A 26,999-nucleotide genomic window follows, 5' to 3' on the forward strand; every position below is an offset into this window, starting at 1 on the left:
AAAGACTTGGCCAGTGCAGCTTTAAGCTTAACATTTACATTAGCTGTAAAACCTCCCAACCATTGATGCAGGCATGCGGTTTAGACTAGACTTTAAACCCAGGAACACAGTGTAGGGTGTCTTCATGCCAACCTCGGATCCTTCCTCCTGCAGAGTAGGACTGTGCAGAAAGTCTTGGAGCCACTTGTCATCTCCTTGGTTTTCTGGTGTGGGAGCTGTCACACGCCGGATAACCTTCCTGATTACCTGCCAGAGGAAAAATGACGTTCGATAGAAGAAGAAAAGATCTCATGGTGTCCTGTTTCATAAAAAAACTGTCCCTGTAATGATTCAGAGCTGAATGGGAAGTGGAAAATAAGTTTTGCATTACTTTTCTACTGATGAGGTTACCATCTTGGTCCATATAGTGTTCCTCGGTCACAGACTCGCCTGGGATATTCTTTGCTTCTTCTCCCTGCAAGCGATTGTGGTTAGCACATGAATGCAGGCTCAAAGCGACTGATTTATATGTAATTAAACTTCACCATCACCACACCGAAACAACACCTCAAGAGAACACCTATATCAGAGAGAGGATTAGCAATATGAAGCTTTATCAACCAGTCAAAAATAACACCTTGACAGGTTGAATAGTCATGTTCACCAACATGTCTATCACAACATGTAGTAACACACAAAGAGAGAGTAGCTATCACTTCACCCAGTATTACCACTGCAATGCACACCAGACTGACCGGTCTAAACCAAGCCCAGCTTCTGCTCCAGGTTATCGGGGTACCTTTAAAATGAGACGGCGTCTGAAGATTCTGGTGGTTACGGTCTGTTCTTCCTCCGAACCGGAGTCTACACTAACCTGCTGCCGAGGAAGGTTTTAGAAGGTAAATACACAAACACATGGAGAGAGTCAGGAGGAGAAGGAAGCACTTGTTAAAGAGAAGGGTTAGTTCATTGAGACATTTTGTTGATGTCCCTTAATGACAACATCACGGATGGATGTATCAAAAAAAGAAACCTGGAATAAAACACTGATGGGTAAAATAGTTTGAATGGGGTTGAACTCCGGAAATCCGAACGCTGGATAAATCAAGGTTCAAACGTCTTTTTGTTTTTTTTGATGACATACTACCGTTAAAGGGGAAGTGTACTAGTATAAGAAATAAAACAACTTTGAGAAAACAACCTGTAAAGATTTGAATTGTCAAATGTCATACAATTTGAAGACACTACAGGTGAATTAGATCTCGTGAAATGTAACGGTAATGCTCATGAGGCTAATGCTACGAGTCGGTCAATTTAGGAGATATTTACACCAACAAAATGAAAACCTTTTTTTCCCTGTATTATCTCGTCTGAAGTTTATGTTTCTTTCGCAAAACTTATACCTTAGCATCTTCTGCACAAACAACATCACAATAAGTCTTCATGCATGTAGATGTATTATCTTAATTGCTTGTATCATCACCTGGACTTTTTTCTCCGACACTAGAGCTCCCGCTTCCTTTCTGCCATTCGATGATTCCGAGGAGCGGTCCTGAGGTGAGTGCTTGGAGCTGTTGCCGTTCCGTCGGGACTTCCCTGATTCGGCTCTAGACGAGGAAGTGATGGAGTCACTAGAGATTTCTTGGCTGTAGGGTAAGAAACACAAAATTATAAATGTAGTGAGATAACTTAAAAACTAAAAGACAGATCATATGAAAAGATTTCTCAACAACATGGAATTGAGGGAAGCAGTAGAATCTTAATGTTGGCAAAAAGTTGCGTAACACTTATAATGACGCCCATGTCTATAATGTATAATAGTTATAAGCACTCACATATTCATAAGGTATTACATCAATTCTGATTTTACCTTTCCCGCCTGTCCAGCAGGTCTGAGCTGACGCTGCGGCCTGGCGTTGGAGGTTCCACATTGACGCTGGATGAATCGCTGTGCCAACCTGAAATTGAACACACTTCTTTTTCTGCCTGTTCAACCTGACCAAGAGCCTCCTGAGCTTCAGTCATCTCTTGGTCCTCCTTCTTGTCCTCTGAGCCTTCTTCTTTCTCCGCCTCCTCCAACAGAGATCCTCTGGGATTGATTTCTCTCTGTCTCCCTCCTCCTCTTCCTCATTGGATTCAGACTCACTGGGCTGACGTTCCCCCAGTGCCTCAACCCAGGCCTGAGGGGAGAGAAGAGCTACGGCCCCTTGTTCCTCTTTAAACTGCAGTTGTCCGTCATCCACTGTGTCATCGTGGTAGAGCCTTTCCTGACTGCCTCTTTCAAATTTCTGAACCTCAGCGGTTTCATCAATACCCTCTTTGACAGCCTCTGAAGTAGAACCTTTTTCCACTTCATGCCCAATCTCTATCAGATTCTGCTGCTCTTCTGACAGATTCTGCACATCTCTCACCTCTTCCACCTCACAGGCTGTCCCGTTATCCCCATCATTTATCATATCCTTCTCTTCTGCAAAAACGTTATTCTCCTCTGCCAGCTCGCACCTATCTTTTGTTATCATCTCACATTTTCTTTCCACGTTTTTAATCAGGTCCTGCTCCACCCACTTTTCCACAAATCCATTTCCATCCACTAACTCTGCCGCGACCATCTCAACAACCTTCTCTATTTCCTCTATCACTTCCTTTTCACCTCCTTTCAAACATATATCCTCCTGTGCCCAATTGGGGGAACACATCTGCCCATCTCCATCTCCCATTTGTGCTCTGTCGGGCGATAAAGGGGTAATTGATGATACTGATGAGAATGAAGGGGAAGATGTGGAGTAGGCCATATCAACGTCTAACTCACACATCGCAGGGAGGGATTGAGACTTGGGCCTGTGGCTCAGCTCCATTTCATGACAAGACCTGTCCTCCTCCTCGCTCAGAAGCAGCTGGTCGTTCAGGGCGATGTGGGGCTTTCTGAACTTGGGAGGGATAGGATCAGGAAGGACAAAGACTGGGACGGATAAGGCGAGCTCACAGGGTCTGGGAGGGCTCCTAGGGGGGCTTTCTGGCTCTCCGCCTTTCTCTATCTCCGGGCTCCAGGGCAGGGGCTGAGGCTGGGAGTCGGCCAGCAAAGGGGTGTCTGGTTCTGGGTAATGGTGTTGCTGGTGGTGGGCAAGGGCAGGGTTGGGGGTGACGGGGAGTTCGGGCTCCAGGAAGTTGGGGTTGGAGTGCAGTGCGGCGGGGGACTGCAGCTCCGCTAGAATGCTCTGAAAATCTGTAGGTGACAGGATGACAAATGTAGAGACAGACACCCACCGAAGCATGCCACAAAGGAAAATAACACACCGAAAAACACACACACACACACACACACACACACACACACACACACACACACACACACACACACACACACACACACACAGTATGACGTGGAAGATGGTACAGCGACTGAAGTGTAAATGCAGAAAGCTAATGCAATAGTAAAATGTTATAAATGTGTGCAATACATTTTAACGTGCATGTTTTAAAAAATGCCGTTCTCAACACAAATAAAAAATAAGATATGATTTTTATAAATAGTTGTGTTAGTGTGAGGTAAGACATTGAAAGTGGGACACATGAGTGATGTAAGGCCATATAAACTGAATGGATTGTGAGGAGTGTAAGATATTAATACTTGTCAGGTTCTTCGGTTACACGCTCACATGAGACAGTTGACGGATGAGAGATGTGGAAAGGAAAAGGGGGGAGGAGAAGGAACAGTAAAAGGTTAAAGCATGCTAAATGAAGGCTTCCACTGCGGAAGGGTCGATGGGTGTTCGAGTTGGGAGGGTGGAGGGCGGAAAGGTACAATGACAAGCAGGACAGGGTGACAGGGCGCGGAGGGGAGGGGAGGAAGGACTGGGGCAACGGGACTTTGAGGGAGAGACGGGAGGGAGAGTAGATAAGGAGAGAGGGGAGACAGGGCGAGAGGAGGAGGCCAGCGGAGTCACTGCAGACTCTTGAGTTGGAGACAGGGTGACACAGGGAGAGGCATTGTCTGAGGGTGAGGAGGGGATGGAAGAAACAGGTATGGTGAGGGGTTCGGAGGGGATAGGGGTGATAGAGTGGGAGTCAACGGTGTGGTTGGCAGCAGTGAGAGATGGGAGGTCGGAGGTAGATCCAGATAATGTTGAAGAGGAGGGGTTTGGCTCAGCTTGTGAAGGGATTGGAGCTGGAGTGGTGAGTGTGAGAGAGGTTGGGACAGATGTAGGGGAGGACAGGACCAAAGAAGAATTGGGTGGCGCATGTGAGGGAAGTAAAGGTGAGGTGATGAGAGGGATAGGCGAGAGCGTGTCGGGCAAAAATGGATCAGCAGGGGGACATGAAGGGATGAGGCAGGTGGGAGGAGGTGAGAGGCAGTTGAACTCAGGCGATCTAAATTGCGCTGGAGGTGCCAAGTCTTTGAGCGAGATGGAGGACTCATAACTCTGAGAGCGGCGCAGGGAAAAGGGGCGACTGGGAGTTGCTTCAGTGGGTGAAAGAGGAGTGGGTGGAGGGGTCAGTGTTGGAAAATAGGGGGTGGGTGGCTGCAGGATGAAGGCAGCTTGAGAGCTCCCGGGAGTTAAGGGGATAATAATGCAAACTATGGGAACGGAAAGATGGAGGAGGAGTGGAAAAGAAGACATGAAAGATCGTTTAGTGTGAAACATGCATGCACAAGAGGACGATGAATGAATAACATGACTCAGGATGTGCGGAGGAGGAGGCATGGATAAGGAGAGGGCAGCACATGACTCTTCATTTGTTAAGAGCTGCTATGTGCCGTTATCAGCAGTAGATACTGCTGTGGGGAGGTGATGGGAGGCAGGAGGAAGAGGAAGAGGAGGCCTGATTTCAAAAAGGAAGAGATTCTCTCATCTATCCAAGGAAGGCTCAGAGGAACTGGAGGAGAACTATGAGAACTAAACTAAAGCAACAAAGAAAAGCAGACTCTACAGGGTTAAATCATTTCTACTCAGGTCAGACATTATTGCAAAAACATCTAAAGCAGTTCGTAGTATGCAGCATGCACTAAGAATGGGATTTTAATCGTGGATTATTGCTCATTTGTCACCACTAGATACACTATTCTGTTTTGATTAGGATTGTTTACGCTGATTTAAATAAAATTGGTAACAAATTCAACAGAAACCAATTCAAATGAATGCAAGTGTTAAAGTGATATTAAAAGCATGACTATAATTACATATGGGAGAATATTTCTATGACAACTAAACTATAAAGAATATATATCAGGAATGCATTTGGGGAACTATAAGAGCCAGTTGTTGAACAAAATCCAAATCGGGACTCTAAAATAGCATCTCTAGAGATTTGCACCAGGACTAAACATTTGTGACCCATGCGTTGGCACAACAAATAAAGGTAGCAGGGAGAGGTAAGAGGTCAGCTAGACAGAGCTAAACTTTACCATCAGCCTGATCCCGGAAAACAGCGTTATCATCGGCAAAACATCTCGTGCCTGAAATGTTACCATAGTCAAATATTGGGCCCTCCAGTAAAGTCACAATATCCATCCGATTGACTTTGGTCAGCACTGAAGATAAGGCATCCGCTGTGGAAACAACATAGATTGTATTGAGTCACCTGAAATAAAATGAAACAAGGTTTGTACAAAAAAAAAAAGACTATTTTGGGAAGGGTAAAATAAGCCTTTTCCTGAATGTGTGCATCTTGACCACATGTTATACTCATGATAATATAAAAGAATACAGTGTGGAGGGTAGACAGGAGAAAGACAAAGAATAAGGGCACTTTAAGATGAGCTACACAGACATTTGAGTGGTCTCGAATTAGAAGTTTGCCATCTATCTGGAGCAGAAAAACTGAGGAGAGTGAGAAAGAAACACAAAAAGAGGGAGAAAGAAAGATTTTCACATCTAAAAATAGTCTTACTTGTGGCATTTTTTCCTTCCCGACTGACCCATTTCTTAAGAAGCATGAAGCTCTGTGCTGTCAGAGAGTTGGGGTTTTCTAGTCTGATGTGGTTGATCTCATCCACTGTGAAGTTCATCTCCCGGGCCAGCTCTGGGATGGGACACAGAAAGAAACTCATAAAGATTCAAATATTGAAATTGTATTCAAAGTGCAAACGGAGACAGCGGAAGGTAATATACATACATCTGTATTTCAAAATGATTGAACAAAAACAGCATAGATTAGTGGTAATATGCTCTGTTAGCCTGAAGATGGCAGTAAATACCAGGATTTGAGACTGATAGGACCAGAAACAGGAAGTCAGGGAGAGGAAAAGATGCAGTGCAGAAGGTTTCTTACCCGTCCAACTGAGTCCCAGGTGATCTGCAACGATGGCCATGCGCAAGTCTGTTCGCTCACAGGGACTCTGGGGACCTGGGAAGATGGAGGACAATGACTCATTAATACCCTCACATTCTTCTCCCCCTATACACTAATGCAAGAGAGAAATAAACATGTACATCCTTCTCCTTTTCTGGCCACTTGTTCATCAGAATTAAAGATGTTAATCAAGGTTGTGTTTTAAGTTTAGATTACATTAGTTAGGAGTGTAATATGGGTGAAATTTTCCCCAGGATGGCAAGAAAAGGATATTTTACATCAGAGACATTATGGACAACTTAAACATGTTCATAGAGTAAGAGGTGCTCTGTGACTGTTTGTGGTATGTATCCTCTATGCAGGCAGTAACTGTCATGAGAACCACACAACACAAAGCATAACATGACTCTCAACAACAGACTTATTTTTCTACAAATCTAGGATGAAAAAGTCTATGTTAGATTCTAAAATGTCAACATGCAAAGACGCTTTTGTGTGTTCTTTGCCAACACCAGCTTGAATGACAGTAATTCAGTTAGAACAAACTACTACAGTAACTTGGTAGCCACCCCGCACAGACAGATAGACAGACAGACCGGGGAGTTGTTAAAAAGGGACTGGTTGTCCCAGTGGACCAGTCACTACTACTGGCATGCTCATCTACTATACGAAGGTTTAAAAAGGGTTGTAAAGGGGGAACAGAGAGAAGAGAATCTTGCAACAAGGACAATACAGTACACAGTACATCAATGACAAAAAATAAATTTAAATGACAGCTACTGTTCTGAAGAGAATATGTAAACACGCCACAGGCATTCCAGTCAATCCATCCAACGATCACAACGATGTCATGCAACTAAAAGTGAAATATATAAATATTTAGATGTATTTTAAACATAGTGTGAAAGTTTTACAAACTAGGCTTGATCTCCGCGATGGGAGGCGTTCGAGACCCTGTGAGTCCCTGACTGCCCTCCTTCCCACCAGTCCGCCTACTCCTCCTGCTCCTCTCACTGCCGGAGGCCCTGTCCGTCGTCGCCACCTTTGCCCTTACGGACGCGGCCCCGGCCTCAGCCCTCGAACCTCTACCAGACCTGGATGAGCGGGAGGGCTGGGAGGGCTGGGAAGGCTGGGAGGCGTCCGACAGAGAGGTGCTCCGGGAGGTGCTGTCTTCCTCCGACTGCTCTGTCTGCGTCTTTTTCTCCTCGTCTGACAGGCGGTCCACCAACTTTTGCGTCTCCCCGCTAATGCCTTTAAAGTATTCGATTGTGCGCTTACAAACCTCACTAGGGTTCTCCTGTCTTACCTGTCTACATGCTCCCTCAACTGTGACATTGCTGACCTGGTGTCTGTCCTTCAGTGGTAACCTTGAGGGCAACTGTATGGCTGCTCTCCCTGTGTCCAACGCCCTAGTTGGACGTGAGGTAACCCGGACAGGAGCATGAGAGCTAGCTGTGGCAGCAGGGCTACTCTTTTTAACATCCTTGATTGGTATTCTAGACCTTGGTTCTACTTTGGCTATGGCTGGCTCTCCTCTTTTCCTGACCATAACCGTCACTGCTTGTTTGGGCTTCTGTTTGCCTATGGCTGTTCCCTGCGTGTGAAATGACCACCCTGATGCTTTAACTGGAAGCCTCGACTTGGGCTGCCTTACTTCACTCGTCTGCTCCTGCACTTGACTGCTGTGGTGTACCTCCACTCTCTCTTCCAATTCCCTACAGAACAGTGTTTCTATCCTACTAGCTTTCTGAAGAGTGGGCTCAGAAGAGGACTGCAAATTAAACACCACACTGCCACATTGAATGTAGTTGGCCTGAACACTGGAGGACTCAAGGTTATTGTTGTTGTTGCAGTTTTCAGTAGGGAAATCTCTTATCTCTAGCTTGAGCTCTGTCTGTCTGCTAGTCTGGCTCTCTGTACTCTGCCCCTCTATACTGATGTATTCTGGCACAATCTGACCCTCTGACATCTCAGCTTTACAATCGGTGAGATCCCCTGAGTCCTTTTTCACAGTTATAGAAGCAGTTATGCCCATCTTAATAGGAGTGCGTAATTTGGGATCAACCTTAGAGGCTGTGATTGTGCATGAGGAGGCGGTCTCAGCTATGGCTTCACAGGTGGGGGCGTCAGTACCGGTATAGCCAGGGTCACTGCCAGGCTGTGCAGTGCTGCATTTCGCTGTTGTTGCTGCTGGTGTTGTTGGTGTTGTGCTGCTGTCTGTGGTAGTATCTATAACCTTCACCATGCCATCTACAGTGGCCCTCTCCCCTGACTGAGAGGAATTTACCCCCAGGATCTTGCCCCCTTTCCCCTTTTCCCCTGTTTTAGGGTCAGAGGAATGCTCACCAATCTGGAAAAACTGAAGCCTCTCTTCAACAAAGTCCCGCTTGCTCATGTCAATAGCACCACTGCGCGTCATCTCAAACATCTTCCCTTCGTGGAACGGGAAGGGGTTAGGCTCACTAGTCGGTGTGCTCTCATCAGTCGGCGTTCGAGCGGGGGTTGTGTCAGGTGTTGTAGCTTGTGATTTGTCCTCCACCGATAAACCAAAAGGCTTTGGATCATCGTCTCTTGTTTTGGACTCAAAAACTCCATCATTATCACCCCCCTTGGTAGACCAGGGGTCAAAGTCCAGGCCTTTGGTAGCAACCGTTTTAAAGGTGGAATTTAGCTCCTCTTCAAGTTGGTAGCCAAAGTAGTTATCTGCAAAGCTCTGTCTTTCTGGATGTCTTCCTTCGAGGGTATAATCTTTTTCATCTCCACTGGTTGACGATGTGTTGGTTTTAGTCTTTCCATTCTCACCGCCATCCTCAAATTTCTCTTCCTCTATCACTTCAAGCTTTGACTGATTAAATGAGCGGTCTGTTGTTTTTCCATCAATGGACATACTAGATGTTTTAGGGTCCTCACTCAGCCCGTCATCCTCATCCTGAAGGTCATACCCATCTAAAGAGTCTATTTCAGTAGCATCTGTGTCATGTGAAAACTCAGCAGTGGTTGCTATGGAGCAGTCAGTAATTGACTGGTCATTGCCATTTTGTTCAAAGTCAACATCCTCCTCCTTTACAACACCATTGATCCCAGACTCATTATCATTGCCATCATTCTCAGATTTCTTTGATTTCAGGCATTTATCTCCCTCCTCTTTCATTTTGAAGGTGTACTTTTTGATAGGGATGGGGTGGAAGACAGACTCATCATCACTGGAATCACTGTTATCAGCTCCAGGGGGAACAGGGGACGGAGGCTGGACCCTGATGATTGGCTCCGCTAAGAGGTGCCTATCATGCTCCTCTTGGAGGTTAACCTCAATCATCTCTGTCTCTGCCTCAGAAGAAGCACAAGACCCCTTTTTCTCAGGGTCGGACTGCTCTGCCTCTAAAGGAGGAGGAGGTGGAAACTCAATATAAGCCACTCTTTTCTCCTTTGACTTCTGTCTCTCTGCATCCTGTTTTCTACTGTGATTCTCTGAGAAAGCTGGCTTGGATTTTTCTTTTGATGGCCCCTTGTAGATGAAGGTCTTCCCATCTTCTTCCTCTGATTCCTCTGGGATAGGGCTTGGCAGGCCAGACATGAAACCTATCACAGACTCTGGTGTTTTTGAGACCAGACTCGACTCCTCTGAGCTTGGTGTCTCAGGTGTAACAGGACTTTTCCCAGAGCTGTCCATGAAAGTCACTTGTTCTAGAGTGTCACCTTCTGGACTTCCTTGAGGAAATGGAGACGGCTGCTTGACAGTGTAAAATGCACCCCTAGTCTCATGCACTGTCCTACTCTCATGGCTTACTATCTTTTTGTATGTTCCCAGCTGCCCAGAGGCTGTTTCTTTCTCATACTGCTTTCCGACTTGGATGCTAACATACACAGGTAGGGGTTTAATATCTTTGAAACCCTCTTTGACAACTACAGGAGTTATTTCATCCAAATAATCTGCTTGGTCACCATCAACACCGTTACACACTACATTTGATAGGCTACCGTCTGATGAGTCTGTTGATTTTCCTAGTGATGATCCATGAGTAGACTTGTTGGAGTCAGAGCTACTGTGTAACCGACTTCTAGCTAAAGTAGGTATGTGAGACCCTGCCCTTTCCTGTTCAACAGTGGCATCTAATTTTAATGTGGTGGACTTTTGAATTTCAGAGAAATTAGAAGGCTTTCTTAAAGGAATTTGCGATTCCGAGTTTTTTTTTAGACCATCGTTGCTATTTGGAGTTTCGTGGACAACGAATTCTGTGTATATTATTTTCTTAGTGGTTTCTTGCCTTTGGGAATCACTATTATTGCCATCTTTCATCGAATCATGGATTAAAGAATGAGATAATTTGGGAGATTGGGGTTTATACTTTCCGTAGTCTTGGGTCTCCCATGCTTTGAATAACTTTTTATCTTCCTGGTCTTTTCCACTGGTCTCATGCTTGGGTGAGAACTTATTTGATTCACTATCTAAACATCTTCTCTGGTTTCCCGGACTGTCTGGTGTTTTTGGAATGTTTGGCCCTGCGAACACCTGATACACTGGTAGCTTACTTTCCTGAAGTTTTCTAATAGGGGGATTTGAATGTTGGCCACCCTGAGAGCTCCTATCTTGCCTTTGAGCCTCTTGCTCAAACTTCAGCCTCACTGCACTAACTTTGGAGGAAGACATTTGAAAAGGTTTAGGGCTTTCACCTGTGCTTCCCTGTGATTGACCATCTCCTTGTTTTCTAGGGTCTGGATCACTGTAGTGAATCAATACTCTCCTCTCTGGACTACTAGGTAAGCTTGCGCATTTTCTATCACTGGAGCTGAATCTGTCTCTAAGCCTTTCTCTGCTCCACTCTTCCCCACTAGCCCCACTTCTATAACCTGACCTCTCTGGACTGCTGTGTGTAGAACTCGGGCCCGACCGTGACTCTCTGAAGTCTGGTCTTCGAGACTTCTTCTCCGGAGACGAGAGCTCATCATTTAACTGTTCTGTTTTATCTCGAAAGAATTGAGATACCTCACTGAGTTTCTCCTCTGCTTCCTTTACAGTCCTGTCCACTCGGTCCTCGTAGGTAAGCTGTTCTCGATCCTTACTCTGTCTATCATCAGACACACGCATCCAAACTGATTGCTTTGGACTACCAGGCTCAGACGAATACTGCAAAAGTGTTAGTTTGTCAAAGTTATCATCAACATTTGCCACTCTTCCAGATTTGTCAAACACATTTCTCGACGACCTGAAGACATACTCTGTCCTCGGCCCACCTGATCTACCCTCACTGCTACTGCTTCTGTCTGGTGAGTGGAAGCGAGACCTGTCTCTCAGATATTCCTCTGTGTCTGAATGAGACTGGTCAAATTTCTCAGAGAGTAGCATTTTTTCTGCAAAATTATACGATTCTCCCCTAAGCTCTGATGATTCATCATCATTGTACTCAACAGATTGCTGGCTAAGTAGCTTAAGTGTTTTATAAGAGTCATCTGCCATGAGTTGGGCTGAACTAGGGCGACTGTCTTCCTCTTGTGACATGGGTGTGTTCACTCTGGGGGAGTCAAGGTACACTGGAAGTGATTCCTCAGGCTCCTCCTCTTCCTGTCTATTCCCTGGGTAGTAATACATTTCCTTCTCTGCATGGTTTTTTGTCTCCCTGATGATGACCTCAGTTGGTTCCGTTTTATTGCCTTTTTCAATGTGTACCTCAATTATTCTTTCAACTTTAGGTTTGGAGATGTCCTCGAGGACTCTTTGAGAGGTTTCCTCATTGCCAGACTTGTGTTCGAAAAGTCCAGCCAGCTCTCTGGAAGGGTCTTTGCCTGACTGAAAAGCCTTCATTATGTCATGCACAGACATTGTTTCCTCACACCGCTCCGATGCTGCTTCTTTGCCAGGTGGTTTGTGGTACACCATCCTGGTAGTTGTAGTGATGTGAGTCTCCTCCTTTACCCTCATTCCTTTTCCCATTGGATCTTCATCAGGGCTGACTTTTATTGAATAGCATTTATTCTGATCTGGACTTGATGTGGCTAGATGCCCTTTAAAATCTGAATCAATATATCTGACAGGATGAGCATCCTCCATTGCAGGTTGTTTGTTATCCTCTGGGGGCTCATAGCTCCTGATAACATGTACAACCTCAGTCCTAGTCTCAGTGATTACTGGGGGAACTGGGATATCCTGAAAAAGGGCCTTGGGACCCATTCCCTCAGCACTTTGAGGAGCAGAGGGTGTCCTTTCACTGCGGGTCTCAAAGCCACTGTCTGAGAGGGGGCTTTTATCTTGCTCATGTGAGATATCATCAGGTGAGTCTAGAACAGTGTCTGCTCCAAAGAGCGCATCTGCTACTTTACTGATCTCTTTGTCTGAAGGTGAAGAGCGCATGTTTGTTGGAGGCATTTTGAGCTTATGCTCCTGAACTGCTATGGTGGGTTTTAAGACACGTTTCTGCTTCTCCTTGCCCTCTCCTTCTCTCTTGCCCTCATCTGCTTTATGCTTTGTTTCATGCATTTTGGAGAAAGAGCTGCTCCCAACATCATTGGTCAGGTAGTCAACTACTTTGGAAAGATTGAAATCTCTATCTGGTATTGTTTTCGATTTTGCTTGAGGAACCACAGTCTCATATCTTGGCGGATAGCTCCAGTTGCTTGGAGGCTGTTCAACTTGTACCTTTGAGAAGTGTATGTCGTCCAAAGAACCCCTTGCATGGAGAGCCCTACCATCTTTCACAGCGTCTTTAGTAAGGATTTGGCTCACTTTTACCAAATCTTGCTTTACTTTCTCCACAATTCTATATGGCTCCTCATCCTCTATCTTAGCCTCTTTGGCAGAATCAGACTGAAATCCTTTATTGGCTGTGGAATTTGGGTCTGTCTGCAAAATGGCTGACATTCGTATCAAGTCCTCTTTCATTTCGGCTACATCCTTCAGAATCTCTTGGCTGGATGATAGTGCTGATGTAGTGTTAGATTTCAGGCCAGGAGGAAAATTAGGGTTTTTTATTGGGGAAAGAGTTCTGGCAAAGGAAGACTGCATGTGAGCATTCACCTCAACTGGGACTGTCTTCCGCGGAGACAGAAGAGCAGCAGCAGACTTGGAAACCTCAGGTAACTTTTTGAACTGAGGCTCTGGCAGCACGTTAATAACTGAGTAAACTGGAACAGTCATTGTACTGGATGTTACAGCAGTGGTGGCGTTAGGAGGGGATCTCAAAGAGGCGTAAAGGGAATTAGAAGCTGATGATCTAATTGACTGATATGAGGAGGATGGAGAAGAAGACAACGACTTCAGAGTGCCATAGCCTGCAGAACAAGAATTAAATGTTTTTTCGACCTCATCAAAGGCTGCATTGACGCTTGTGGTCGCAGCATTGGTGGTGGCTTGTATTCTCTCTTGAAGACTGCTTGCGAGAAGAGATGTTGGGGAGGAAGAACGGTACTGTGTAGGCGACACAGTTCCATTAATAAGAGCGGCAGCACTTGGAGGAGTGTTGGATTTAAGTGGTGACGTAAGAGATGAGAAAAGGTTTCTTGCAGGACCAGTGACGTCGGAGGCAAAGGAACGTACAGAGGAAAGACCAGGGACTGTTTTTATGGGTGAAGAGGACGGTGCTGTGCCACTGGACCCCCCCATAACAGTCTTGTATGGAAGGGGTGAACTGAACATACTCAAAGATGATTTGGGAGAGGTTGGTGGGGTCAAGCTTATCGATGTTCTCTCAAGAAGAGGGCTTCCTCCTGCAGAGACAGTTATAGGGGAAGTCCTAGCAGACAACGCGGCCAGTCCTTTCATTGACGTAGAATCTGGGGTGCTTCTACATGGTGAGGCCAGGGGGCTGGGGCAGACCTGGACTGGGTACTGAGATTGCTGGACTACCGTTTTTATAGGAGAGGAGATGGTTCTGTAAGATCGGATGGGAGAGGCCATGTCACTAACTGACTTTACAGAAGAGGCAGGTGATCCGGGGATGTTGGTCTTGATGGGGGAGGCAGAGTTGATGGACCAGACAGACTTTAATGGAGAGGCAGAGGGCGTGTTGGATGATGAACTGGAGAGGGAGCCAAACCCAGACTTGGCTTGGCTAGCGACGGCGACAGGAACAGGCGACCACGCCTGATAAGATCTCGTTGAAAAGACAGGTTTGTGAGGGTAGCTAGAAGGCTGTGTTCTCGGCGAGCTCCGATCAGTTGTTTCTTCAACAATAATTTAAATCAAAAGCAATAAGGAAATCAAAATAAAAAGTAACGGAAATAATTTGAAATAATACATAAAAACCAGAAAGAGAAATTTGAGTCAGTCAGAAACATTCACTGCATCAAGAACATTTGTTTTAGACATGAATTGTAATAAAGGCCCCTATATAAACATTCCAGGATGATATGACAAATGATGGTCTTAAAATCAGTGACTAATGAAAAAACACACCTGATAAAGAACAGAGCATGTATTTGAACAAAAATGTTGACATATGGTAGACTTGACATAAAATGACATGATAAACAATAAATACAATTCCATTGACTTTTGATGTGCTTAAATCTATTTGCCTTCTTGCAACAGTGTCTTTTACAGTACATGTTTGATTGACATGTGTTTAACCTTTCATTTAGTTCATTTCAATGCCAGAGATGACCCCACAAGTGTATAGCATTAGTAAACAAAATACACTTTACTTGTTTGGTCTTAAAATAAAATACGAGGTTGCACTTCACAAAAAGGGAAAAGTAGCCATTCATGCTTTTCAGAATGCTCTGCAATTAAAGTCATATTTAAATTGCCTGTGTGTTTTTCTGTTTAATCGGCATTTCTCAATGCAATATATTTTAAATCATATCATGATTGTCAACAAAATACTATTTTTCAGAAAAGACTTGAATGGTCAAGGCTTGAATAATGAAACACAGACAATTCCCCAGGATTTGAATGACTTCAAATTACTGATAATACACAAAGTAGAAAATCTAAATTCCCCCTAAAACACTATCTTACATAGTCAGTCTCAGAGTAGGGGAAATCAAGTTAATGTAAAGTGCAACCTGTAACCACATTGATATACACAGCCGCACACAATCATAAAGCCAATAAGAGTGAAATGGCCACCAAAGGAATGAGAACAATTTAAAATAATATTTTATTCAACATGAATCAAAACATTTGTTGTTCAAATGATAAATGAACAGACAGACATTGAATCCCAGTGTTTCCACAAATGTAGGATAACATAACCGTTGAAACAGGGAGACTTTTTGTCAACATGGGGTGGGTAAGCAAAGCGTAACACACAGTAAACCATGCAGATGGTTGATGAATGACATATGATTAAAGAGTTTGTGTCAGGTGAATAGAATAAATGATTGATGAACAAGTTGTCAGGTAGATTTCCCTCTATACTTTCGCTATATGAAAGAAAATACGCACACTATATAAAGGGACCTTTAGAGACTAAAGCTAATCAAATCACATAAATATCTGAAATCAATTGAAAAATTTCATATAAGGTAAAAATGGGAAACTCACTCGCTGCTGGGTCGGTCAAATAGCTGTAGCGCTTACGCAAAGCTAAGGAGGCAAAGGTATGACGTCGTTCTGGCTTTTCAGTCTGAAACAAACAAAAAAGAACAAAAGATGCTTTAACATAAAAAATATGGTGAAATGTGATTCTGATTTTTCAGAATGAGGTCTAAATAATGTTAAGTAGTTAACTTAAATACTGCAGTGCACGAATGCTGTGTTTTTGTTTTTAGTGAATCAGCACATGCTGTTAGTACTGGCACAAGGAGGCACTGCAGGTGTACTGTGGTGTCTTCTCTGGAGAGTAATGGACTGTTTCCCTGCATCCTTCATTCACTGCATTTCTCAATGTCATAACTATAGGCAATATGTGCTTTTCTTTATGGCCTACTCTAGTAAGGGGTTAGTATGGGCAAAATCCAACTCCCAGTTGAAGGTACTGTGAGTTAAACAGACACCCTCTTAACATGAAGACGCAGTCCTCAGATCGTCAAATGTGGTGACAAAGAAGACCTCTTTAAAAAACTCGTAATTGTGTCAATTTCGATATTTGGACAGTAGGACCTCAGCCCATTCTCCCGGAATTATGTTCATGTGTGTAACGAGGTGAAAGGTAAAGGAGTGGAGCTTGGCGTGATGAATGTTGGTTTAGGTTGTCCACCTTTCATTCCAGTGATCAGAGTTTGGCCTCAGGAAATCAATTGTGATTTGGTCCTCTGAAACGGTTCACACTTGTGATGTTTGGCTGAGATTTGCTTGTGCTCTTTTTATTCTATGTTTATTGGTGATTACTGAAACAACTCTTAAGTTGCATACCGTGACGGTACGGTACCGGAGGTGTGCTGCTTTTGTCACTGGAAGAAATGTAGCATTCATATTCAACTACATTTTAATTATCTGAGCAATACATCATTATATAAGTAAACCATCATTTAAATGTCCCAATTTATAATCAAGCATCCAACCCACAACTAAAATATTTATGGTTTTAAATTTATGTTTATGTTGAATGTTGTAAAATTGCTGTTACTGGACACAATCGGGTTTAATAATCTGGGTTCCGAATCGTCCGATATTAACATTTTATCTCGGGAGTGGGTTGATATATGTTGAAGGATTACATCACTTAATCACTACATATAATGTTAATAATAAGAAATAAAATAAAGCTTATTTCCCTTTAATGAATCTATAAATGTTTTAGCATGCAGCTGAGAGAGTTAGTATTCCCTGTTACACACAAGCCACGGACAAGGGTAGATAAAGGAAACCCCAAATACAACAAAACAATGACTAAGAAGACACATGATAAGGGTTAGGGTTTCATCTGTAGCTGAAAAAAGGTACCATAGTCCTGTGTGAAACTTCCTATGAGTTAATAGTATAGATGGAGACATGGTGGTTTCCTGTTGGACATGTATGGAAAGGAAGATAGGGATGAAAAACAAGCTGAGGTGTGGCACAGCAATTGGCTCCACTGCACTTTGGGATGAAGACAATAATAAATAAATCCTTGCTGATTAAAATAACTGCCATTTCCACTCATGCACTACACGGGGTCACTTCAGCAATGACGTAGCTGTGTAAAGAAAACGTGCAGTCAGAAGCATTGGTTACACCAAGGAACAGTACAGAGACAAAATATGTACTACTGCAGTAAAGCCAACAAAAAGGACGACAAAGAAGAAGCAGTTCCATGTGATGATGAAGAATCTGTTTTACCTCATCATCAGGATCAGACTCCAAATCCTGTGGTTTTTCCAAGATGCATTGCAGGAGAGGAGAGAGATGACACAATGGAGAGCGGGGACGTTATAGTGAGCGGGGAAGCGGGAATACAAAAAAAATCAGGGGGTGAAAATGGAGCAGCAAAAACAACAAACGGCATCAGAAATAACCTATGGGATTAATACAAAAATAAACAGCAACATAACAAAAGCAAAAGCAAAATAATTTCAGTTTCTTGTGATCAATCAATACCACAACAAACAAACAAATGAGAAGAGTCGTCTTCTTGCACACTTCTAATGAACCCACAGTGAGCCAGGCAATAGACCAAAGCACGGTGTGCATGTGTGGCTGCATGTGTACGTTGTGGGGTCTTATGACTGGCACAGGCTTTAACACTAATAAAAGACACAAGCAGCAGGCAGTCCTTTCTAGACCAAATGAACTTCATTGGCTCCTCTCCATGTCAGGACAACATCCCTCTCTGTTTTTCAATTTCATTTACATGTAGATGGTATGATATGGCCTAAACAGGTGAGCAATTCAAACATAGGGATCTTACCTTCTTGTGGGTTGGCAGTGTGATATTCAAATTGCATATGGCAGTCTGTGGAAGGCCTTTGATGGATTTTGGCTCCTTCAGGAAGGAGAGGCGGCCACAGGGCTCCTGGCCCATATCTCTGATCTGAGGACGGCAAAAAAAGATATCATCACGAGTTGACCATGAGAAAGAATTTCAAAAACAACCCCAATTTTCTCCATTTACTTCAACCTTAACTATTGCCACTTGCAGTAAATCTGTAGGATAAAACAGGCAGAGTCAATTTATTTGCCATTTGTGTAAAAAGACAAAAGTTGAGTTATAGTGAGTTGCTTTGAGAAGAATAACAACATTTACTGCAAGAGGCAAATTGCTATAAATGTTGAGCCAATTAGGAGAGGGGGATCTGACAGTTCTGCCATCATTTAATTGAATGAGAACATTTGCAAAGGACATCACAATGAGACTTTAAATGCATTCAGAGAGAGAGGGTATATTTGATACCTTCACGTTGAAAGGAAGTCTGTTTTCCTTGAAGGAGTAAAAGTTGAAAACCAGCTGTTGCCCACTTTTGGTGAGAGGGGACAGGTTGCCATAGCAGTCCACGTGAATAGGCTTGCCCTCGAGAACCTAAAGAAGTACATTAACCACAAAAATATGTGATTGATAAAACACAAAATGGATTATTTTATATTTGTCAGAGTATTCTTTACACAACCCCACCTCGATATCTTTACTCCGGGCAACCTCCTCAAAGTTCTCCTGCTGCTCGAGGGTCTTGTCCACCTTGTCGTCCGTCATGCAGAAGCAGCGCAGACGAGCCTCGATTGCGTCGTTCATCTTGGCGAAGACCACAAACTTGGCCAGGTACGGCACGCAGATCAGCTCCCGGTATAACTGAGACGCTAGACTCACCGTCTCAGGAATCTGGTGACAGTCTGCGAGCCAGAACCTGTGGAGGACGCATCGGAGGGAAAAGGGACAGTCAGCCAAGGGAACAATTTGGCCTTTATTACGATGATGTACAGCCTAGTTTGGTACTTTGCATTTCACATTAAAGGCAGAAAGCAATAAATCAAATGAGCTGGGTTTTTCTCTGAAGGGTGAACACAAACACATGACAGCTTTGTAGTAATCTAATTACAGAGTACCAAAGGTCAGTTAATATCAAGCTGCACACTGACCACATGATCCCAATCTAGTTAGAATAAGCGTTTATTGGTTTGTGTAATGTAACCAAGACTGAGGTCATTTTAGAGGCATGTCTCAACACTGTCATGGTCAAGATGACTTTGTACCACTTGAGTCAATGTGTAGGGAAGATTAATCATGTGAGAATACAGGCGCTGTTTGCATACTAAAGAGAGAAACTAGAATAAACAAAACCTCGAAATAGGTAAGGTTCAAAGCATTAGAGTAAGACAAAAAGGGAACTGCCCTCCGTATGTGTGCAGTGAAAGGAGAGGATGGGGGAAAGGAGATGTTGAAGTCAGACAAAATCAATGTCTGTCTAGAGCACATATTTGTCATTCAGTTTTCCCTCTGGACTCTGGGATTCATTGCCAACTTCTGATTGCTCTCTAGTACTACTGAGATGTGGTATTTTTTCCTTGGTAGGACCAAAGCTGCTTCAAACTATTGTTTTATTAGAGATAAATCTGTAAATTCTTTTGTAACTTAAACACTTGGTTGATAAAAATCACTGAAAAACGGTAACCCTTTAAACTTGGAGCCAGTACCACATGTTTGCTTCTCACCTGGCCGACACGTTTGTGGTGAAGGAGACGCAATCGGTTACAAAGGACAGCGGTGTGGTCCCTGTGATGTCCTCCCACTGGGCGGGGGACGTCCCTCCTGCATGAAACAAGGGCCAAAAGATGAGCTCAGTGCCTTTCCAACCTTGTGTTCTGGCTTTTGTAATCCCCATCCTTTTATCTTCTCAGCTCTTCATCTTCCCTGTATCGACCTGTTTTTCACTTCAAAGTAGGACTGATGTGCCCACGGCTAGGGAGTTAGTAACTCTGTCTCGTGTTAAATTAAAGACAAAAAAACGATGTCTGTTGTCACGAATAAAATGTATTAGCATCTAAGAACACAATGACTAATTTAAATAAATGAATGCTAGTCGTGCAGAAGCCTTTTGGATAGAGGTGCTATGATGTCATGCTTTAGTTATTGAGAGGTGTACTTGCCTGTGATGCTGCAGAGCAGACGCAGGCAGGGTGCGGTGTCACCTCGGTGCCCGCTGGGATGCCCTTCTGCCGATCTAGGCGGCACAGGGATGGTCATCGTGATCGGCTTGTGGAACTTTCTCCTCCTGGGCTCCACGGTAACGATGGGACTGAACGTTGCTCTGTTTCCGAGGATCGCCCTCGCCATGTCATCTGGCACCGGCTGAGCCTAAACACAGGAAGAACAATAAATAGGTTGTCGATGAATCTTTGAGAAATGTTTAGTCAAACTTTCCCTGAACTTTCTCTGAAATTAAATGGTTCAGGCATGTGAGGAGGACTGGACTCGAGTATAAATAAATAATAGGTCAGTGGACAGTCTTTGCGACAGAAAAGCTGAGTCATGAAACCGAATTTGAGCTGATTCAGAAGTGCTGCTGTACTGTAAGTGCTGCTGTACCTGCAGGCCGACACGGATCCTCTTGGTGAGTGCTCCTTGTGGGAACGAGGCCTGGACCATGGGCACGGTGCTGCTGGACAGCATGCCTCCATCCGGACCCATGTGGTTCGACTCCTGCTTGATCCGTGACACCACAGCAAAATACTGAGGAAAATCGCTGGTGACGATGCGGCAGATGCGCTTCTTCTCCAACTCAATGGGACTGTCCAGCTCTGTGACAGAACATAAGGGATTGTACACAACATGTTATGATCACTAAATACGAAGTCTGACTTTATAAATATGTTTATGTTAGATACTATTAAAGGTATGACATTTGGCAAGGGTCACTACAAAAAAGGACATTAAGTAGGCTAAACATGTCCTGCAGAGAAAATCTGTTTTTCTAGGACACCAGCTGACACATAGCCCTGGGTCGTGTAGTATAGGTATTCCTAAGTGGTTCAAGTTCACCTTCATCCATTCACTTCGCATTAAAGTGTCTTTGTACTAATTATCATTGGCAACTATTGTTGGGCCACACTGAATAACCTTTGATTTACCTTCATCCATTCCAGAAAGCAGCTCAATGAGGTCTTCCGGTCTGGCGTCAGACTGGTGCTCCTTCCACGTGTCGCCGTTCTCGCTCCGCAGCACAATCAGCTCCCTCTCTTTCCCCCGCATGGAACCAAAATGGGGGATTTCCACGATCACAGGTCTAAAGGAGAAAGTAGAATGGAATTCATCTCAGGAAATGATTAAACAAACCATAATGTTTAGGGCAGCTGAAGAGTTAAATAACGGCATTGGCCACCATCGACCATTCTGATCATTGGTTGTTAAATGTATGTAATTAAACTCGTAGTTCAACTACACACAGAAACTGTCAATTTGGAAAGTAGCTTAGAAGCTTTAGCTAAGCAAACTATATTTCTCCCTCAGATGCCTCACCTTCTTCCAATGTGAACTTATTGGTAGCTTTTAAAGCTTCCCTAGCACAGTTTATCAGAAAATATCCCCTTTGATTTGTTCCCTGAAAACTGCAATGCATCATAAAATGAATCCCAAGCGTCCTACCCCAGGAACTGAGCCCCAGCTGGTCCGACCTCCACCAGCCGGCTGACTAAACCCTCTCCCTCCACCATGGGCGGGGGGTAGGCCAGCTTGTGCCTCTTGGCCAGGCGGCAGGTGATGCGCGTGGGTGCCGTGCACTTCCTGGGAGGGATGATGATGCGCATGCCGTTGTGGCGGCTGCCTCTCATGGAACCACCACGGGCATCCACCATGAAGCTGACCAAGAACCTGCAAGGTGAACAAATGATGTTAGAGAAATTAAACACAAAGCCAGAGAGAGAGAAAGACAGAAGTCATTCCACGGAAACTAATAAAGAAGACGTTTTTCCATGCTGTGATCACCGTACACCAAAACAAAGTAAGGAAAAGAGAGAAAAAACAAAAAGAGAAGAGACAGAGAGAATGATAGAAAGCAGAAAAACAATGCTTTGAGTTCTGAAAGTTTGCAGTTCTCTCCTTCACTAGCCTCGACATTAAGCACTGTCTGAAACTAAACAGGGTGCTCATAAAGTCGCAGAAAGTTTAGTTTCCATTCATGAGGCGGAAGGTGAGACTGTTGCCAAAGTTTCAGGTCCTCTAAAGCAGCATTCAGTGATCAAATATTAAACACCTGCACAGATGTTTCACCAGGATAGGGTTAATGTAATTAATATGTGATGTGTCTTCAAATTGAAAGCATATATGGCATCCCATTAATATAATCATTGACACAGGAAATGAGGGAGGATGGAGAAGAGCAAAACATGTATTCTGCATGATCAATCCTTAAAGCTAAAGCTAAAATGGGCTGTGTTATGTATAGTGTTGTCTTTTTCTATAGTGTATATTAGCAGAAACGCTGAATTCCTGAAAGGTTTTGGGGGAAATGTAATTTTCTGTGCACTGTGAGAGAAAGACAGATGAAAACCTCCCGAACGCGTTGATTTAACACTTCTAATATCTAAGGAGTGCACATGAAACACCACACCACACGGATGAGACGAGCACAGAGTGGAGGAGGCTAAGAGGGGAGGAGAGAATGATGAGGTGAAGAAGGGAGAGAGAAGGGGGGGAGGAGTGGGAGACATCACTGCAGCATCGTAGGTGAAAGCAGCAGTCATCACCTGGAGTCATACTGAGGGAGCGGGGAGGAGAGGCTGCAAAATAAACACATGGAGGCAATGCAGGAGGCAAACCCCCGAAATCTAGTTTTAGTATCAAAGATTCACAATCACTGTTGGGATCTGCCGTCACTACTGAAGATGAGAGAAATATTCAAAACTACAGGGGTGGAAAACCAAGGGGAAGAAGGGACAACAGACTAAATAATATATAACTTAACAGACACACACAAAATGTAATAATGAGTCAACTAAAACTGGACATGACAGATCCCAGGTTTTCTAAGCAAAACACTAAGTCAATTATTAAGCCTTAAATGAAGTTCTCTGTTTATATACAGCTGGCATTTAACGTCATATATTCAAAGTGAGCGTCAAAGAGTAACATTTTATCACTTCTATCCAAATGAAACGCTCGAGACAAGCACAATGAGCTCACACGGAGTCTGTACTTTGTTTCTGTGATGACAGAAATAGAGCTGACGTCAGTGAACAGGAGGGTGATGCCTGGACTTTGTCTCTAGACTTATGGTATGACATGAGAGCTTTAGAGGACAGAGTGTTTCTTTTGTTGCTGTAATGTAATGTGTACAGTAGCAGCACTGCAGAAATCCCACAGCCCTGCATCATGTCTGCATCAGTGCTGCAGGGTCTGCTGAATATTGACTCTTTTGGGGAGAACAAAAGACAACACAGCAGTTGTGTGCGTAGAAAATGTGCCATTTATGCAATAGATATGAGGATATTCATGCAGCTTTTGCATGTAGAAGGGCTGCCTCTCTAGGTTGTTAAAGTTTACTAAGATTTATTTGGTCCAGTAGTAATTTTATCAGCTTCTTTGATGCTAAATGATCCAAGAATCTTAACAGCACATCCCTAGTAAAAACAGGATTTTCATTGGTTATTCTGGATGATTCTTTGTGTAGAAACTCATTTTATTAAATCCACTAATCAATAAGTGGACTGACATTTCTTAAGTGGGTGACAGTCCTAGTTTGTAGTGCATGTGTGTGCATGCTGGCAGATGTATCTTGATATTTGGGCTGAGGCAGGGCAGCTGTTCTTACCCAGAGTGAATGGGGCTGGACACGGTGTTGTGGCTGTGGTCCATGGTGTCCGGAGTCCAGCTGTAGCGCCGCATACACTCGGTGCTGTAGTCTCTGGTCACAGCCAGGTGCTGGGAGAGGAAAAGAGCAGGGAGGAAGGATAAGGCAAAGAAAGAGGACGTTTAACAGCGATAGGGAGGCAAATAAAGATGGGAGATGAAAAAATAGCAAGGTGGAATAAAAGGACAGAACAAATAGCGAGTTTTTAATAACGGCTTATTCTTTTTTCCAGACACCATGAGTTATGCACGTCACGGAACAAAATGTGTCACCAATAACTAAACATGTGGGATGGCATTCTGTATCTCTAGTATAATTTTTAAAAACTTGACAGTGGAACTTTATCCCAATTGCATGTTTTGTTAAATGTTATCTGGGTTATCAAACATGTCCTCACCTCGATAACACACAATCTGTTTCTACCCAACCAGCTTATAACCATTATGCATTTGAAAATCAAATCATGTAGACGGACAGTAGCATGGGAAGGACCATTCTCTAAACACAGACCACCAGTAATGAATAAAATGAGAGTGGAATGGACCCAAAACGAACAAACAAACGTCTCAAAACCCAAGAGCAATGAGAGCTGGACCACACTGAATGAAGTATGGTGAACTGACGAATGAGTCGGACAATCATGAACGCTTTATACCTTATTGAGTGGGTCAACCAAGTAGGAAATGTCTTTACAGACACTCTGAAGCTAAGGGGAGAAGAGAGACAGTTCAGACGTCACACAGATGGCACCGTGCGGTCCAGACAAATTAGTTCATGGGGCTTTGTTTCACTAAAAGGATCCAATTTCCATCTAAGATAACATGATCTGCTCTCTATAAGGACGGGATGGTCCTACAATCCTGGCAAACAATCCCTGAACTAAATGAAACTGTATCTTTGAAATGTAGCAGAAAATAGTACACATGAAACTTAAACTGACCACCAAGGAAGAATAAACAATTGGACTTTTTGTATATTTTCAATTAGTTATAACACTAATTTAATATGGGAAAAACCTTCTGTTTGTTTTGTAAAAGAGGAGAGTTGAGGTAAGTCCATTTTTTGGCTGTGTTTAGTTTAAATCTTGGGTGATGTCATTGAACATTGTGAGTTATATTACATATATTGTTTATTATAAGAGGTTACAGTTTCTGTTTTTGTTCCTGACCACCAAAACAGGCATGAAACAGGCTCTGTAAAACACAGCGTTTTCCCTGAGGAAGCAAAGAGGGGCCTCCTGAAGCCCTTAGGTTTGAATAACTCTTCGTCAAGGTGCTATATCGTCTCCCTCAGCACTTCAGAGAGAAAGCATGTCATCAACACTGCTTCTGTTATGACCTCTGTGCAAGACAAGTAACGCCACCCTGCTTTTATTTCTACAGAGTCTGTTTTTTTCCCTAAGTCACTGACAATAACAACACAACAGATGCACCTGGGAATGAGAGAGACATCAAAGCTTGAAAAACAGACAACTAAAACTGTCAAGGAAGGAAACAGTGAACAGAGTGAGAGAATAACAAAAGGGCTGGGTATAGATGGTTTAAAATAGCAAGAGTGTGGAGATCAAACACAAAATATGAAGATAAATGGTCTTACCGTGTCCTTTGTGGGCGCCAGAATCTCTTCAATCATCATACTGTCCCGAGCGAAGGAGCTCCGGTTGAGTGTGTTGGACCTATCCGAACTGAAGGAGCGGAGGCTACATGTTACCACGCAACCCGGTGCCGTGGGCAACAACAAGTGACGGGCAGGGGAACACGACATAAAACAAAAAGCAAGGAATCCATTACTACATGCAACCTCCAGGGAACCAGGTGCTTTTACTGGCTGGACGGAGAGTGTCCATAAGTGGAAAATAGAGGGAGAGAGGCTGAAGAGCCCGCAGTTTGAGCATGGGTAAGATACTGCAGCAGGTTATTCAGAGATGGAAATGTGAGGTCAGTTTTGTTTGCATTTAGAGATAGAGGGAAGAGGAACAGACTGATAGAAAACAGACGGCTGTTTATACTTCTATAACAGTGTGGTTAATGTGAAACACGAACACAGATGTAACTAAGTGTCTAAATGATGAAATATGATAGACTGCCCGACTGGATTTGTTTTTGTACGAACCTTGTTTTGACTGTATTAAGAAATGACGTCTGCTCGAAAGTGATTCAGTTAAATTTGACATGTGTTTGAGGACTGACATCACTTTAGTCTAAGATTAGCAGCTGACCTAGACCTGATTCTGAGAAGCAAAAACACAAAAGGGACGCTGGTCTTTTTTCTATCTGTCTTGCTGCAGTCGGCTGTACGGCTGTGTGTGGTGACGTGTGCCTATTTTTGCATCCTCTCAATGCAGTGCCGATTCCTTTCAGGGTTTTTTTTTTTTTGTCTTGTGCTGTTTTTGCTACAGGGGTTTGATCAAGACGGAGGAGCCGAACACACAGTCACGATACAGTGAGTTAAATGTTGCGCACTGCTTTGGGCAAACAGCATCAATAATATACGATGAGTTTTTATGGTTGCGCAATAATAAGGGTCTTTCAAAGAGATACAATCCCAGTGACAAAGCTGACAGCTCTGTGCTACTGTATGTGTGTATTGATGTGATCTATGTGTGTGTGCGGGGTGGGGGAGAACGGGTGAGCGAGGGGGGGATAAAATGCAGAGCTCAGCATGTTTGAGTGGGCACACTATTCAGCACAGAGAGAAGCCCTTTATTCAGCACAGCCTGCCTACCCCACCATCGAAGTTACCAAGCAACTCTGTACGGTCTGAATGGACTCGCTGGCATGGCAGCATCGTGCTACCCCCAGAACCCCACCCCCCCTGTCAGCCAGACTCTGTTTGTTCTTCACAGCTTCATCCTCTATTTCCTCCCGTCTATCCTCTTTTCTAAACATCCAAGCTTTTTTCCCATTTCCTTCCTAACTGCTCATTATCTTGGCTGTCCTCCCCTATGTCTGTCATCTACACCCGGACGTTATGCCAACTCCCAGCACTTCTTCTTCATAAAGCTGTCCCATCATCTCTTCCTCTGTCTACTATCTCCATTTCAGAGTTGTTGTTGCTCTTGGGTTATCTGACAGTTTACTCAATGGAAGACTTGTTTT

General features: G+C 43.8%; 1 protein-coding gene across 1 annotated transcript in view; it reads right to left on the reverse strand.

Moving 5' to 3' along the window:
* Window positions 1-26,999, reverse strand: part of LOC134859009 (ankyrin-3-like) — a 118,777-nt gene that overhangs the window by 4,728 nt on the left and 87,050 nt on the right. Inside the window, 22 exon segments of the mRNA XM_063875280.1 lie at window positions 133-246; window positions 371-454; window positions 779-856; window positions 1,463-1,625; window positions 1,850-2,081; window positions 2,084-3,202; window positions 5,384-5,527; window positions 5,869-6,000; window positions 6,250-6,324; window positions 15,749-15,830; window positions 17,465-17,491; window positions 18,033-18,155; window positions 18,516-18,641; window positions 18,735-18,963; window positions 19,769-19,865; window positions 20,204-20,411; window positions 20,643-20,854; window positions 21,185-21,339; window positions 21,699-21,923; window positions 22,799-22,831; window positions 23,863-23,972; window positions 25,498-25,585. Of these exon segments, the coding sequence (XP_063731350.1) occupies window positions 133-246; window positions 371-454; window positions 779-856; window positions 1,463-1,625; window positions 1,850-2,081; window positions 2,084-3,202; window positions 5,384-5,527; window positions 5,869-6,000; window positions 6,250-6,324; window positions 15,749-15,830; window positions 17,465-17,491; window positions 18,033-18,155; window positions 18,516-18,641; window positions 18,735-18,963; window positions 19,769-19,865; window positions 20,204-20,411; window positions 20,643-20,854; window positions 21,185-21,339; window positions 21,699-21,923; window positions 22,799-22,831; window positions 23,863-23,972; window positions 25,498-25,585 (3,856 nt within the window).

Source organism: Eleginops maclovinus, chromosome 22 (assembly GCF_036324505.1).
Source record: "Eleginops maclovinus isolate JMC-PN-2008 ecotype Puerto Natales chromosome 22, JC_Emac_rtc_rv5, whole genome shotgun sequence".
Lineage (NCBI taxonomy): Eukaryota > Metazoa > Chordata > Actinopteri > Perciformes > Eleginopidae > Eleginops > Eleginops maclovinus.